Source organism: Chenopodium quinoa, unplaced genomic scaffold (genome assembly GCF_001683475.1).
Source record: "Chenopodium quinoa cultivar QQ74 unplaced genomic scaffold, ASM168347v1, whole genome shotgun sequence".
NCBI classification, from domain to species: Eukaryota; Viridiplantae; Streptophyta; class Magnoliopsida; order Caryophyllales; family Amaranthaceae; genus Chenopodium; species Chenopodium quinoa.
In genome coordinates this window covers 3,548,971-3,563,614 of record NW_018744633.1, presented here as the reverse complement: position 1 = coordinate 3,563,614, position 14,644 = coordinate 3,548,971, and the positions used below count along the sequence as shown (strand labels likewise).

General features: G+C 30.1%; 1 protein-coding gene across 1 annotated transcript; it reads left to right on the top strand.

Moving 5' to 3' along the window:
- The first annotated feature begins 6,943 nt into the window (after nucleotides 1-6,943).
- On the top strand, nucleotides 6,944-14,021 carry LOC110701063 (AP2-like ethylene-responsive transcription factor AIL1). The gene is made up of 9 exons (XM_021878650.1): nucleotides 6,944-7,521; nucleotides 7,848-8,493; nucleotides 8,847-8,929; nucleotides 9,111-9,119; nucleotides 9,337-9,425; nucleotides 10,331-10,404; nucleotides 10,534-10,584; nucleotides 11,963-12,039; nucleotides 12,649-14,021. Exons 1-9 carry the CDS (start codon nucleotides 7,305-7,307, stop codon nucleotides 13,533-13,535), a joined length of 2,133 nt encoding a protein of 710 aa, XP_021734342.1. The 5' UTR covers nucleotides 6,944-7,304; the 3' UTR covers nucleotides 13,536-14,021.
- The last annotated feature ends 623 nt before the right edge of the window (nucleotides 14,022-14,644 follow it).

The window sequence follows — 14,644 nt, the reverse complement described above, 5'->3', positions numbered from 1 at the left end:
CTAGGAAGTAAGAGACTAAGAGTATGTGAGCTATCATTTAGTTGCAAGTCATTATTGGACTCATAATTTATATTTGAGATCCTTGCTCAGCTCATTCTAATAGAAATAAAAGATGAGAGTAACATTTCACGACAATGCTATATAGGGTAAATATGATTGTACTTGAAATTGTTATAATATGTTAACTACAACATATATATTGAGTAAATCGCTCTTTTATATTATTGCCATCTTTTGATATACAAAGATTATACAAGCACACAAAGAGAATAAATTCAAAAAACCTGCTAAGCTTCTCTGTATGAAAACATTATGCTATATACTTGTACTTGTACATGAATCATGATGCATCATATCCATCTCAGGTGACTTGTTTCCTTAAAAAAAATGGAGTATTATTCACTACTTTACTCATACTAATGTAATCTATTTTTTATCCGTGTACGTGGTAATATAATGGTAATTAATAATAGGACGGTGAAAAATAAAATAAAATAAAAATATAAGTGGGTGAGAAGAATGGTCAAAAGTTGGTGCAACTCTCTTTTTTGTCTATAATGGCAACCTTCTTTGTTCCCCCCAATAGGCTTAAGTTTTTGGGTGTATGATTACGATGAGATTACCGAGATTTTGTCTTTCTTTTGTTTTTACCGTTATTCATTTTAAATAAATACATCATGCTACGGAGTAACATTTTTTTTTTAATAATTACTCCCTATTAATTTTGACAATATTGATCACATTTATATGCAAATGCGATCAATATTGTCAAAATTAAAAATTATTATATAAATGTGATCAATATTATCATAAAATTTCAAAAATATATGAAATGCGGAGTATTAAATTAAAAAAAAAAAATACATTTTACGAGTATAATGTTTGTATACAACTTTTAAGGTTATATACATTTTTTTTTGAAAGGCTACATACAGTGTATATCATGTGATTTCATAAGAATCAAAATTTTTGATTAATAATACTCCGTATAATTTATTCTTAATTAATTTCACAATACTTCTTAATTTCAATGACTTAGTTTCAAAATCATCAAATTTTTTATTGTTTATAAATAAATTCACACTAGGAAGGCAAGAATGTTTTTACTCCTATAAGGCAAAACCACATGATTTTGATTGATTTAAAATTAATTTTACTAGTGGAAATTGATTTTATGTACTGTATGTTTATTGATGTAGAGTTTATATTTGACCCATTAAGTTATTGAATTTAATGGATCTAATTTAAATTTTACTAAATAATACTCCATATTATTTGAAGAGAAATTTCTACTATAAGAAATGAACACTATTAAACCTTTTTATATTATACCGAGTAATATAAAAGACCAATTTCCCTTAATTTAATTTAGTTAAATTACGAACTAATATTACTGGTATCATTTATCAACTAGCAAACTCGTAATTTAGTATATATACAAGGTATTATATCAAATAATCAATCTAAAACCCTAATACTACTGCTTGCTTAATTATTTATTTATTTATTTTTTTTATTTTTATTTTTTTTTATTTTTTTGTCTTTAACTAATTATCACATATCATTATTTGTACTCGTAGTTGATTAAGTTGAATAATTTACTTCATGTACAAACAAAATGATACCATGTTTATTTTTTTGCACGAATTTATAATCTTTTACTCCGTGCTTCATAGATTAAGAGGATAGGGTAAAACCGTTTTTCCATATTTACTGCAATCATATCGAGACAATTATAGATAAGATAGTAAAAAGATACTTTCCTACCATTGGAGTGTAAACGCAACTTCACCTTCCCATAGAGTGTAGTACGTGTTTGTAATGTGTAGTGTGATTCTATGAATGTAGTAGAAGTAATAGTTACTACAATTAGTAAAGTTAAAAATGGAAAATAAATTATAAAGAGAACCGTCGTCCCATGTGAAAATTACCGTGTGTGTTTCCTTTATTGACGGTCAAACTCAGTGAATTTGAAGGAGAAGAGTGCGGGTTTGGTCTTATGCTTGCTCCCATCGAGGTTTACACCTTACTTTAACTATTGTATTGTTTTAAGCTTAATTATTATCTACCTAAAATTAATTTAATTAAACCTAATTTTAAAAGTTACACTAATAATGTATATTATGCATATTAGACTATTAGAGGGTGAGGAAGATTTGATCTTTTTAAGAGAGATCGAGATCAGATGTTGATACAAAGGTACGAGGACAAGCAAGTAACCAATTAATTAATCATCACAAGTCCGCCGATTGGAAAATAAGATAGCACGCATTAAAATAATTAGTTCTAGTCTTGTAGGAGATTGTCTCACAATTTCGTTTATTATGTTAATATGTTATAGTCATAATAGGTTAGTAGGTTTAGTAACAAATGTTGCATGCTACGGAGAAAAATGTTAAACTAATAATTGTCTCTACTATTATGTTACGAACTATGACACTATCTAAGGGATCAAATTGTGTTATCTGTTATGTGGCTAACATATACTTTTTTGCTGCGAAAACTTAACCTTTTGTAAAATTATAAGATTCGCTGATTTTGCTCTAAATATTTTTATGTTATAACTCTATTTATGATCAAATAGTGTTTCATAATCAACTAGCTTAGTGATGCTATATTTTTTTTCCTTGTTTTCATTAATTAAATTTTGGTCAAGTCATTATATAATAAGAATGGTATATATATAATATATGTCAACCATAATTATTACTACAAATTTTATAATAATGTGTAGCAGTACAAAAACCATTAATCAAATGGATCATCAAGATATCATGTACCTTATTTTATATGGTATTGCATTTGTCCGTATAATTTAGGTTCTTTATTAAAAAGGGTGTACGTAGATGGCAATAAGCCAATTATTAACTATTTCATGTACCACAAAATAAACCAAATCTTTGATACAGCTATACTTTATAAAATTAATGAAAATTGAATTGTAGATAGATTATGAAGGCTAGTTACTATAAACCGTAATACAAGGTTTAATGTCTCAATTTAGGGGTGCAATCCCCCTAGTTTAAGTCGTAATTACTTCTGATTCTTTTCCGCTCTTGTCTTATCAAGTGAGCCAACACTTTTAACACAGTTTGTTGGTACATGTACGTACATACAAAGTACTGCGTAACAAAAATATAGTTACATAGCATATGTGACTATTACTTTCGAATAAAGCGAGCTATTACCCTGAGCATATATAGTATCTACAGTTATGTGAGTACATAAACACATACATAACTTAAGTCGTACTTGATTTTATCAGGTGCAGTAGTTTGCATAGTGAAAAAGTGTCAGTCATGCATGCATTATAGATATACGTGCACCCATCACAGAGACTCCCGGTTCAACCGGGGGAGCACTGCAGATTTCACCAGGTTGGTTGATGATTAGAATTAATTGAATCATATAATAAAAAATATATATATATATATATAATAAAGTTGAGAAATACTGGTATAACAGCAGCATTATATTACTGGCATTTAGCATGTATACAAATAATAATAGGCAAGTAAGATATGGGAAAGAATGTGATAAAGTTATGGGTTTTTGAAGGCTGTTATTGTGAATTTTTTTTCTGCCTTTCAGGAGGTTGTTATAAAAAGTATAATAATTTTATTTGTAGTACTATAGTATAGTTTTATATATCATGATTTTATATATGAATGAATGAATGAATGCATGCAGATTTCAGAGCTCATGTATGTTGATGGTATAAGTATACTGACAAACTGATGAAATAAAGTAGCTAAGAATTGAACTTGATGTTTTCCAACGATATTTTTTAAATTTAATAGGTGTGGGATGGTTTGCTTCTCTTTTGCATTTTTGCATGCATGCCCCTACGGCCCTACTCAATAACAACTTATTAATCCATCTAACTCCGTGTTTTGAAATAATGGTTACACTTAGGGCCTGTTCTCTTACGTTAAAATTCAGTTTAGTTCAGCTCTTAATTTCCTTCTCTTATAAAATATTCATTTCAGTTCAGCTGAGTTCAATTCAATTCAGCTGAGTTCAGTCAATGAGAACAAGCCCTTACACTGTTTTTCTATATTAGCCTTTTCAAAATAATGGTTACGCTCTATATGTTTCTATTCATCTAAATTGTTACTAGAAAAAAAAAAAATCAAAATTGTCTACAAGACCACTTTTCTTTTCTTTTCTTTTTCTTTTTTCTTTTTTTTTTTATAAATTTTTTATTAATGTGTGATTTACTCGCACATTCGTGAATTAGACCCTGTTTTTTTAGTTTCTAAGCAAAGCCGATTTCAACAGAATAGAGCAGATTTTAACATAGTAATATTGAGCAGAGCAGACCACAAAAACTCAAAAGAACAGGATCGTAATACATCAAAGTATGTATTACAGGCCAATCTAAAAAAATTAAAAGATGCATATGTCAATATATCTTTACTTTTATTTAAAAATCTGTTATAAAATTTGGTGAGTAGATCGAAATAGTATTAAACTGAAGTCTCACAAGTCTATTGAGCAACCAAAGCAGCAGGCTGATTATATTTTGAAAGCTTGAACCCAACCCCGGGAATTGAAGAACTGACCATAGTTGACAGAATTTGAGCCAATTACACCAAATTATATGCACATATTTATATATGCTCTTCTCAAAAAACACAAAATATAATATTAGAAAGAATCAACCATCAATCATTATCTTAATTTCGTCCGTTTTGCTTTGGATTTTTAGCATGAGTTGTTGTCACTCTGTATGATAGAAACAACAATCAAAGCTTGATCTGATAGTTTTGCCAAATCTAGAAGTGTAAGGTGCATGTTCATGCCTTCCTAGAAGGTGCATGGAGGGAATTGTCACCATGATAATTTTGAATATTCGGCGATTATTAAATTAAATACATTTATGTGTGGTTGATATATATAATTAGCGTAATTAGATAAAAGATACTCTACTAAAATACTAGTACGTACTTCCTCCGTCTCTAAATTACATTCCTCTTTCTCTCTATTATGTGAGGAATAAATGCTAGAAAGAGGAATGTAATTTAGGGATGGAGGGAGTAATAATAATTCTTTCTAGATTGTCTAGATAAATCGACTTTATAGTTTATATATATATATATATATATATATATATATATATATATATATATATGTATTATTAAGACATAATTCCAACTCAAATTTCAATTCATGAACAAAATAATCTTATCAAATGGTCCAACTTATATCCAACCAAACTCGTTAACCAGATTGATCCATGAATCCATCCAATAACCATGCCTAAACGTTTATACTATGTCATTTTGGTGCAATCTGACCTCATAATAAGCTATGGTATGTGTTAAAAGTCTATGAAATGTTGCATGTTGCTACTAGCAACATTATATATTAAGGTTTACGATAGCACAACATGGTTGTATAGTTTGAGCTAGCAAACCCATGTGTTAGGCTTACTAATTAAATTAAGTTTATTACCCAAACATACATTGCAACGTTCTCTACTTAGCATAAATTCGGCATGCGATAAGCTTAACTTGTCTCTATTTTTGGGCTAAGCTAGTAGACCCAAAAGGTGATTAGAATTAATAAAGCTTAAAATATCACTACGTACATATCTTCAATATTACCAGCAATCCAGCAGAGTGGTGTTACTTTTATTCTATCTATTTGTCTGTCTATGGTCTATCTATTTATCTATCTACTTACTTTTAGACCAGAGTTAATGTTACTCGTACTTTTCATTTTACGGAGATTATATACCTCTATCAAATCTTCGACACTCTGACTAATCATATAGATATGAACCCTTTAGAAACTTAATTTTAGACTATAGATTTATCAAATTATTAAGGCCGATACTTGGATATGAACATGAATTAAAACAAAGTAGTATGATAATTTAGTATCATTTGAGTAGAGAGTTATTTTTATTTTAAGATCATACTACTAGCACACCTAGCCAAATAACAAATTAATTACGGAGTAATTTAATTGCTGCTAGAGTACCTTTCCTTTTACCTCATTTTTTAAATACACGTACCTTAATTTTCTGATAGACAGAAAGTCTTTATTGCACTTCCCTCAATAGACATAGTACTTTGTATAAAAATTTGCATCCCCTTCCCCAATCTCTCTCCTCCAACTTTTTTTTCTCTCTCCTTTTATTTTCAAATCCATTGAATTTATATTTTCAAATAACTAATTAAGATAATTACGAATAGTAATCTTTTTTTCATCATACCAGTAATATTTATGTACATACTTGGTACTCGTAGTATTAATTGATTTTGTAAACAATTAATACTAGTTCAAATCTAATCATGACGGAGTATTTTAAATTTTACAGCAACAAAAAAAGTTGTAAAAGGGTGTGATAAGGGATACAGTACTACATTTCTGGTTGTTAATTAAATGATTATATATTTAAATTTTAAATTAACAAAAACATTGTGATAGGGTGTGACTATACATTTTTGGTTGTTTAATTAAATAATTATAAAAAATACTTATCCGAGATACGAGTATACGGAGTATGTAGTATTATTTATCTTGCTATACGAGTAATATTTTTTTTGTGTTTCAATTTATGTTTTATAACCGTCAAATCAATATCAATAATTTAATCGTAAAAACCAAATATATACAATTTTTATATGTGTATTCAACATGCTTACATGCATAATTTTAATTTACGACAAAAGGAAAGTCAAATATTAGTTACACTTAATTAAGAGTATTATACTCCCACACAACTCGATTAATTAATAATAATGTTCATAAACCATTTCCCCTATTTTTAGCAATTTTTTTCATTCAAAATTAATCACTATTAACCAATAAACACCAATATGTATACAGTGACATATAGTAAGCTATATGGTACCACAATAGGGCGAATTTCAGGCTACAACTAGTTGTACAATTTTCAATTACACTTGACTTGTACGGGTGCTACAAACTTGTTTAATTAAACTTACAAATTGAGGAGAGAGAAAGAGAAGGAGATTATATAAATGCTACAATTGCTTTGAAACAAACAATTTTCTCTTCATAATTTTGACCATTCCTCTTCTTCTCCTTCCCTCTATCTTCACCCTTTTAATATTTTCCTTAACAATGGTTTTTTCTTCTTCTATTTCTTCTCCTCTATTATTAACCCTTAAGTTTTCTTCTTCATTTCATGCATGAAACTAAGCTAGTTTGAATCTAATCCCTTTTTTAAACACTCTCTTAACAAAGAAATTAAACTAACCCTAAATACCTTATATTATAAAGTTTAGTTTATTTTCTTTTGTTGTCTAATTAAGATATTTATAAAAAAAATGGCTTCAATGAATTGGTTAGGTTTTTCTTTATCTCCTCAAGAAATTCCTTCTCAATCTCCTAATCAAGATCATCATAATCCCTTCACAAGCACCACCGGAGAGTGTTTTGATCTCGGTACCGACTCACCGCCCGGTCATCCTTCTCTCAATCATCTTCCTCCTCCCTTTGGCATCCTTGAGGCCTTCCATAGATCAACAAATAATCAATCCCAAGGTAATTTTTATTTTATTTCAAAATCTAGTATTTTTTTTTTTCAATTTTTTTTTTTTTGTTGGTCTTACATAACAAACCTACAAATTCATGCCCTAGATTAACTAGAAAATGATTTTTACCACTTTGATTGGTTTACAATGTTTATTATTCTCATTTTGCAAAACCCTAATCCAAAATAAAAAAGGATTAAATGGTGTTTTAATTTAACCAACCTCATCTTTTTTTTTTTTTTTTTATTGTTTGTAATTAATTATTTTTTATTTTCTATTTTTGAAAAATGAAAAATGGGAGAAATTTAAGAAAGGAAAGTTTGTGACTTTTTGCAGATTGGAATTTGAAGGGAAACTCAGAGATAAGTATGTTAATGGGAAACCAAGAAGTTGAAGAAGAGCCAAAACTAGAGAACTTTCTAGGAAGCAGCCATTCTTTTAGAGATCATCAACAACAAATTAATGGAGATCACTACAGGTTTAACACACCACAAGAAAATAATAACAATAATAATAACATGGCAAACCCTAAAGACACTACTACTACTAGTAACAACAACAATAATAATAATAATGGACTCAATGTTTCCATGATCAAGACATGGTTGAGATCAAACCACCCTTCTCAATCAAATTTAGTCGAAGGTAGTGGTGGCGGTGGTGGTGGTGGTGGGGCCGGTTTAACAAATGCGCAAACATTGTCCCTTTCGATGGGTACCGGTGGTGGGTCACACTCCGCCATGCCGCTACTCGCGACAGGCGGAGGTGGTGGAGAAATAATGGAAAGTAGTTTGTCCGATAATAGTAGTAAACAACAACAACAACAAAGTGATGGTACGACGGGTGTATGCAATAATACGACTAGTAATACGACTACTATTACTAATGTCGAAGTTCAAAGTGGTGCACTTGTTGAATCCGTTCCTAGAAAATCTATTGATACTTTTGGACAACGTACGTCCATTTACCGTGGTGTAACAAGGTATGTATGTACATTATTCTTTTTTTTTTCTTTTAAGTTTATCGAAAAATAAAAACAAAATATCTATTATCTTTCTTCATATAATAATATACTTGTATTTAATTATTATATGGTTTAAAAAAATTTCTTAAACTTTGCACCTTGGGTATCCAATGTACTCGATAATCGATCTTTAACCATTTGTTTTTGTACTTAATTTCTTGGTTAATTGATAATTGAGTTTTTTTTTTTTCTCCCAAGGCTTTTGTTTTCGTATTTTATTTTATAAAATTATAATAGTCCAATCAAATTTATAAATTTGAAATATTGTTATACTTTTATCTTATTATAATTTATAATATATGGTTTTTCAGACATAGATGGACAGGAAGATATGAAGCTCATCTATGGGACAATAGTTGTAGAAGAGAAGGGCAAACTCGTAAAGGAAGGCAAGGTAATTATTTTAAAAATTATTAAAAAGAATTTTAATTAATTTTCTCTTCATAAAATTAATTTTTTTTTGTTCTGATTAATCAGTAAATTTGTGTATAATTAAAGAAACTAATTATATGTTTCCTTTTTGGGTGTACAACAATCGTGTGTTTGATGGTGGGCAATCTTGCGGAATGTTGCAGTTTATTTGGGTAAGTAATATATAGTGGAGAACAAAAAGTTCCTTTTTGAGCCCTTTTAATTGTTAATTATAGTACTTAGATACTCTTACAAAATTTTTATTTTTAATAAGAATAGAATCTAATAGATCTTATTTTATGTATAATTTAATTTATATACTATGGTATATAATTTATTTATTTTTTTTCTGATTTTATTCTCTCATTTTTGTGTATATATAATTTTTAGGGGGTTATGACAAAGAAGAAAAAGCAGCTAGAGCTTATGATTTGGCTGCATTAAAATACTGGGGTACCACTACCACCACCAACTTTCCTGTAAGTTTTTTCATTTTACATAATTATTATTATGACTCTTGATTAATTAAATTCAATTATTTCATCTTATGCAATCGCATTTTAAATTTAGATCGAGTATGGAGCAGTTTAGGGTTGTTCGAGTTGAGATCGAGATTTTACAATTTTATCATACTTGCATATCGAAGTTATAAACTTAGATGTACATGTATTTGCTTGCATTTAAGCTTGATTATTTCTACTTTAGTGTCTTATAGACTTAAATGCATGGTTGTGTATGCAATTAACCTACATAATAGTACTTTTTCATTTCAAATATGGTGTCGTTTGAGGCTAAAATTTACATGCTAGAATAAAACTTTGGCAGTTGTTACATTAATTATAATATCTAACGTGATTAATAATAGTATTGCATGAGAAATCTAAAAACACAATCAAGTAATTATGAAGTATATATTAATTGAAGTATGTAATTGAAAGTGAAAAGAAATGGAGTCATTATTATTTGGTTTATTATTATGTTTTCTACTAATTAATAAAGTTTAAATTCCACAATATCATATCCCGGTTTTTCTTAATTTATCTTTCATGAGACAATATTTATGCAAAAGCTTTACTCAAAGTGCAAGCATTTTCACTAATTAAGTGCACCATAATTAAGGATTTTATGTCTCTATTATCTTAAACAATTAATTATTTGATTAGGGAACATGCTCCGGTGCTAATGGTGATAGTTTTGCACTATAAACTCATTGTTAGTGGAAGCATGACTCAGGAATTTTGCATTGCATGTCCATCCTTTTTTTTTTTTATCAATAACATTATTAGCATTTTTTTGTTGTTATTAGCATTATTATATACTTGTAATTTGAGTACTAATATTATTATGATTATAATTATTTTTATAATTTTCTTCAATAATTCAGATTACTGATTATGAGAAGGAAATTGAGGATATGAAGCATATGACGCGCCAAGAATATGTTGCATCTCTACGAAGGTAATGTGTTTGGTTTATACTTTGTACATTTTAATCGATCAAATTTTGTTAGAGGGGATTGGAAGATCGAATTAGGTTTAATTTACATGGTTAATGGTTATTAAACATTACATAATTCTCTTAATACAGGAAAAGCAGTGGATTCTCTCGTGGTGCATCGATTTATCGAGGAGTAACAAGGTATTTAAATTTTCATTTTGTTATATACAAAATATTCTTATTGTTGTTTTAACCTAAAAGTATAAGCTCCAAAAGAAATAATTAAGTTTAAATAAGATCAAATAAGTTTAGTTAAGGACTTAAAGTTTTCATATATTACTAATTCAGATAAATTCTGATACGATCTTTTAAGCGTAAAACTTAAATAAAGAGAATTCATATAAAAATAACGAAGTCATATTGCATCAAGCTAGGTTACCATCATTAGAGAAAACTAATCTTCCTCAAATAATTTAAAGGAGCTTAATAGTTCAATGCCCTTTGTAATTACTATATAATATAACCTAAATGACAGTAGACAATTCAGAAAGTCACCTTATTAATTAGTAATTATACTCTCTTTTGGAAGTTCATGACATAAACAGGTCTGACTACTTGTTTTAAGCAGGAGTAGTGTACAAGGTAAAGGCTAATAAATACACACCAAATTATTGTTTTTATGATAAGATACAAAAGCTAATGACACCAAAACACTTTAAATGTTCACTAATAAAATTATATTATGTCAATTAAGCTGATTCCTTTATTAATTTTGCAATGTATTATTAATTAATCCATTATTGGAATTGCAATTAATTAGAAACATCACTTAAAGTAGTATTAATATTCCAGAATTAGTAAGGAATTTCAATTGAATGCATAATTTTTTTTTTTAGTTCCGTCTAATTAACTATAATAAAAATAATCAAATCAAATCAAATCAGAAGCTTCTTCATCTTTAAGTTATATAAATAGATTGAATTATAATTTTCAAATTTTGACCACATTCTGCAAAATGCAATCTTAAGTTGGATGTATGCATATGAGAATGTCATACTACCCCTATATCCAAATCTTAATTAATATATTCCACAAAATAAAAAATAAATTATTTAATTGAATGACCAAATCTTTAAGTCTCATTATTTATTTAATAAAACTTTATAATATAATGATTTTGATTGTATTCTACTTTTACTACAATACGTGTGGATAGGACATAATTTATTCACTTAGTTCACATGTATTCTTTTAAGTACTTTATAATATAAAATTTATAATATTAATATAGTTTAGAATAATATGAAAATCTTATTTGACTGGAATAAAAGACCAAGTTAAAAGGATACAGTCTCATGTGCCCATGTGAACTCTGCCTGCAACTGTTGCAGGAATTTTGTAGCCTAATGTGCCTACTTTTACCACCAAACATGCACATAATTAATTAATTAATTATGTAAATTCTAATAGTAAAACCCTAACAAGTACAAAGTTATTAAATGTTAATTATAACATTAATGTATTAATTATGCTAAGTTTATGCATGTCTTGACTAATTGTTATTGTTTATTTTGGTTAGGCATCATCAGCATGGTCGTTGGCAGGCTAGGATAGGCAGGGTTGCTGGTAACAAAGACCTCTACCTAGGCACTTTCAGTAAGTAACAATTATCTTTATATTGCTTAAGCTGGTATCGCGTAAGGGATAAGACTGCATACACCCGATAAGGTTTTAAAGGGAGTTGCTGAACATTGTGTTGTTGTGCATTAGTATAGATCATTAGATGGTAATGAAACGGGCTTAACTCGGAACACTATTGTACATTGCTCCAAAACCATTAATGCCAAGGCCATGATATGCAACATTAGCTATACTAATGGTACTATACTAGGAAAAGAAGAATGAGGAGATGCCCCCGAAGTGATGAGTGTTCGATTCCTCATATCCCCACATTCCTGTGATACGGTGGGGGCCCTTTTTGTATTTTACCGTTTAAAAAAAAACAAATGTAAAACTAGGAAAAATTCACTGATGTATTATCAAACTACAATTGTGCTCATCATTACAGAAATGTCCTGCATATACTAAAAAAAACACCCTGCATCAAACTAGCCTTTTTGTATATTCTCTACATGTATATATACAATACTTTTCGGACTCTAAATCTTGTTACTACTTTGACGGTAATTGTCTCATAAAAAAAAATTCGCTAGAGGGCTGTAACATATTTTGCAACATTATACTAAGGGCTTTCAACTGTTATAGGCACACAGGAGGAGGCAGCAGAAGCATATGACATAGCAGCAATAAAATTCAGGGGACTAAATGCAGTAACAAACTTTGAGATAAACAGATATGATGTGAAAGCCATACTAGACAGCACCACACTTCCCATTGGTGGGGCTGCAAAGCGGTTGAAAGATGTTGAGGAATTGACAGCTGCACCAGATAAACAGATCATAAGGGCAATTGCTGCTGTTGATGATCATGAAACTTCTCAGCTTACTAATGCTGCTTATGGTAATGGGACTCCTAACTTCCATTCGTGGCCCGGGATCGCCTTCCCTACAGCTCAAGCTCAACCATTGGCAATGCACTACCCTTATGCTGCTGCATCACAACAGCAGCAGCAGCAAAGGATGTGGTGTAAGCAAGAAGTACAGGACACTACTCATGACTACCAAGATCATCTTAATCAGCAGCTTCAGTTGAATAATGGGACTCATAATTTCTTCCAGATGCATAATTTGATGGGGTTGGAGAATCATTCCTCTAATTTGGAGCATGCCTCAGCAGGGTCAAATCCCGGTGTTTACGGAAATGGGAATGGGAGTGACAGTGTTGGTGGTGGTGGTGGCTATGGATTGCCATTTGGGATGTCTACAGTTATAGCTCATGAAGGGAATAATGGGAATGGAAATGAGCAAAGTGGGTATGAAAATTACTACTATTACTCACACCAAGGAAATAATGGTACTAACAATGCTATTGGTGTAAGAGGGGCTGTTGGGACTTATGATCAAGGGACAGCCTGTAACAACTGGGTCCCAACCGCGATCCCAGCACTCGTTCCGAGGCCTAATAACATGGCTGCTGTTGGTGGTCATGGAGGAGGTGCAATCCCTACATTCACTGTGTGGAATGACACATAAAATCAAAAGGAAAGAAAGGGTGAAGAGTAATAAGATGGAAGGAAAGGATTAAGAAGGTTTTGGGGTGTACACAACTCATTTCCTAGGTTTGAATATAAGGATTAAGAAGGTTTTGGGGTGTACACAACTCATTTCCTAGGTTTGAATATTTTTACTAGTATTTATTTCTCATTCCTCCCATTTTGTTATATTTACTCCATTTAACAGAATTAACTAATTAGGAGGATCAAGTTAGATTTTTTTTTTCTTCTTTATTTCAGATCTATATTATAAGGAAATTGCACAGGGATCTAGCCTGGAGTTCAGTAATAGCAAAGGTTTTGAGTTTTTAGCTCACTTTTGCTATGATTTTGAGAACTTTGGGTGAATTAGATCCTCGGAAAGGTTTTTTAATTTATTTTTTCTTACTCCTTTAACAACACCATGCTTTGTAATTTTGAAATAACTAACATTATGATACAAAGAATGGGCTCTCATTTCTGTATACTTTCTGTTTTCAGCAATATTTTACTTTGGTCTATATTTATTTCTGCTTGAACTTTTCATTATTCACATTTCCATTGTGTACATATAACAGCAAGCAGTAGTTCAGAGAATGTACTAATGTGCAGTAGTTCAGAGAATTTTAGCAAACAGAAATAACAGCAAGCAGGAATTGAATCTTCCCTGTTATTCTGACAGTCTAAGACAAAGGTATAGGGAAGTTAAAATACTAGTTTCCTTAATCATGCTATAGATCCTTGAGTGAAGACATGTTATTCATATTTGATTAAATTAAGACTTCTATTTCTAGCTTATATAGAGACTCTTACCTCTGGGGCTAGGCGGCGTGGCACGTACTCAGCCATTGTGGCGTACTGTTGTGCTTGTCAACCATCTCAGGTTCAGGCAACATGCCTACTTTTGTAATAAGTGTGACCATAGCACATGGCTAAGTGTTGGGTTCAATTTGGCTCAGTCATGGCAGGGAGACCTTACGTTGTGCTGACCTATGTGCCAACATGGCTCACTCCTGTCCACTTTAGGTTTGACAGTAGAATGAATTTTCTAAAATCAAAATACAGCCTATTATATAAGTTGCTAAAATCATCTTATATTTGAGCAAATTT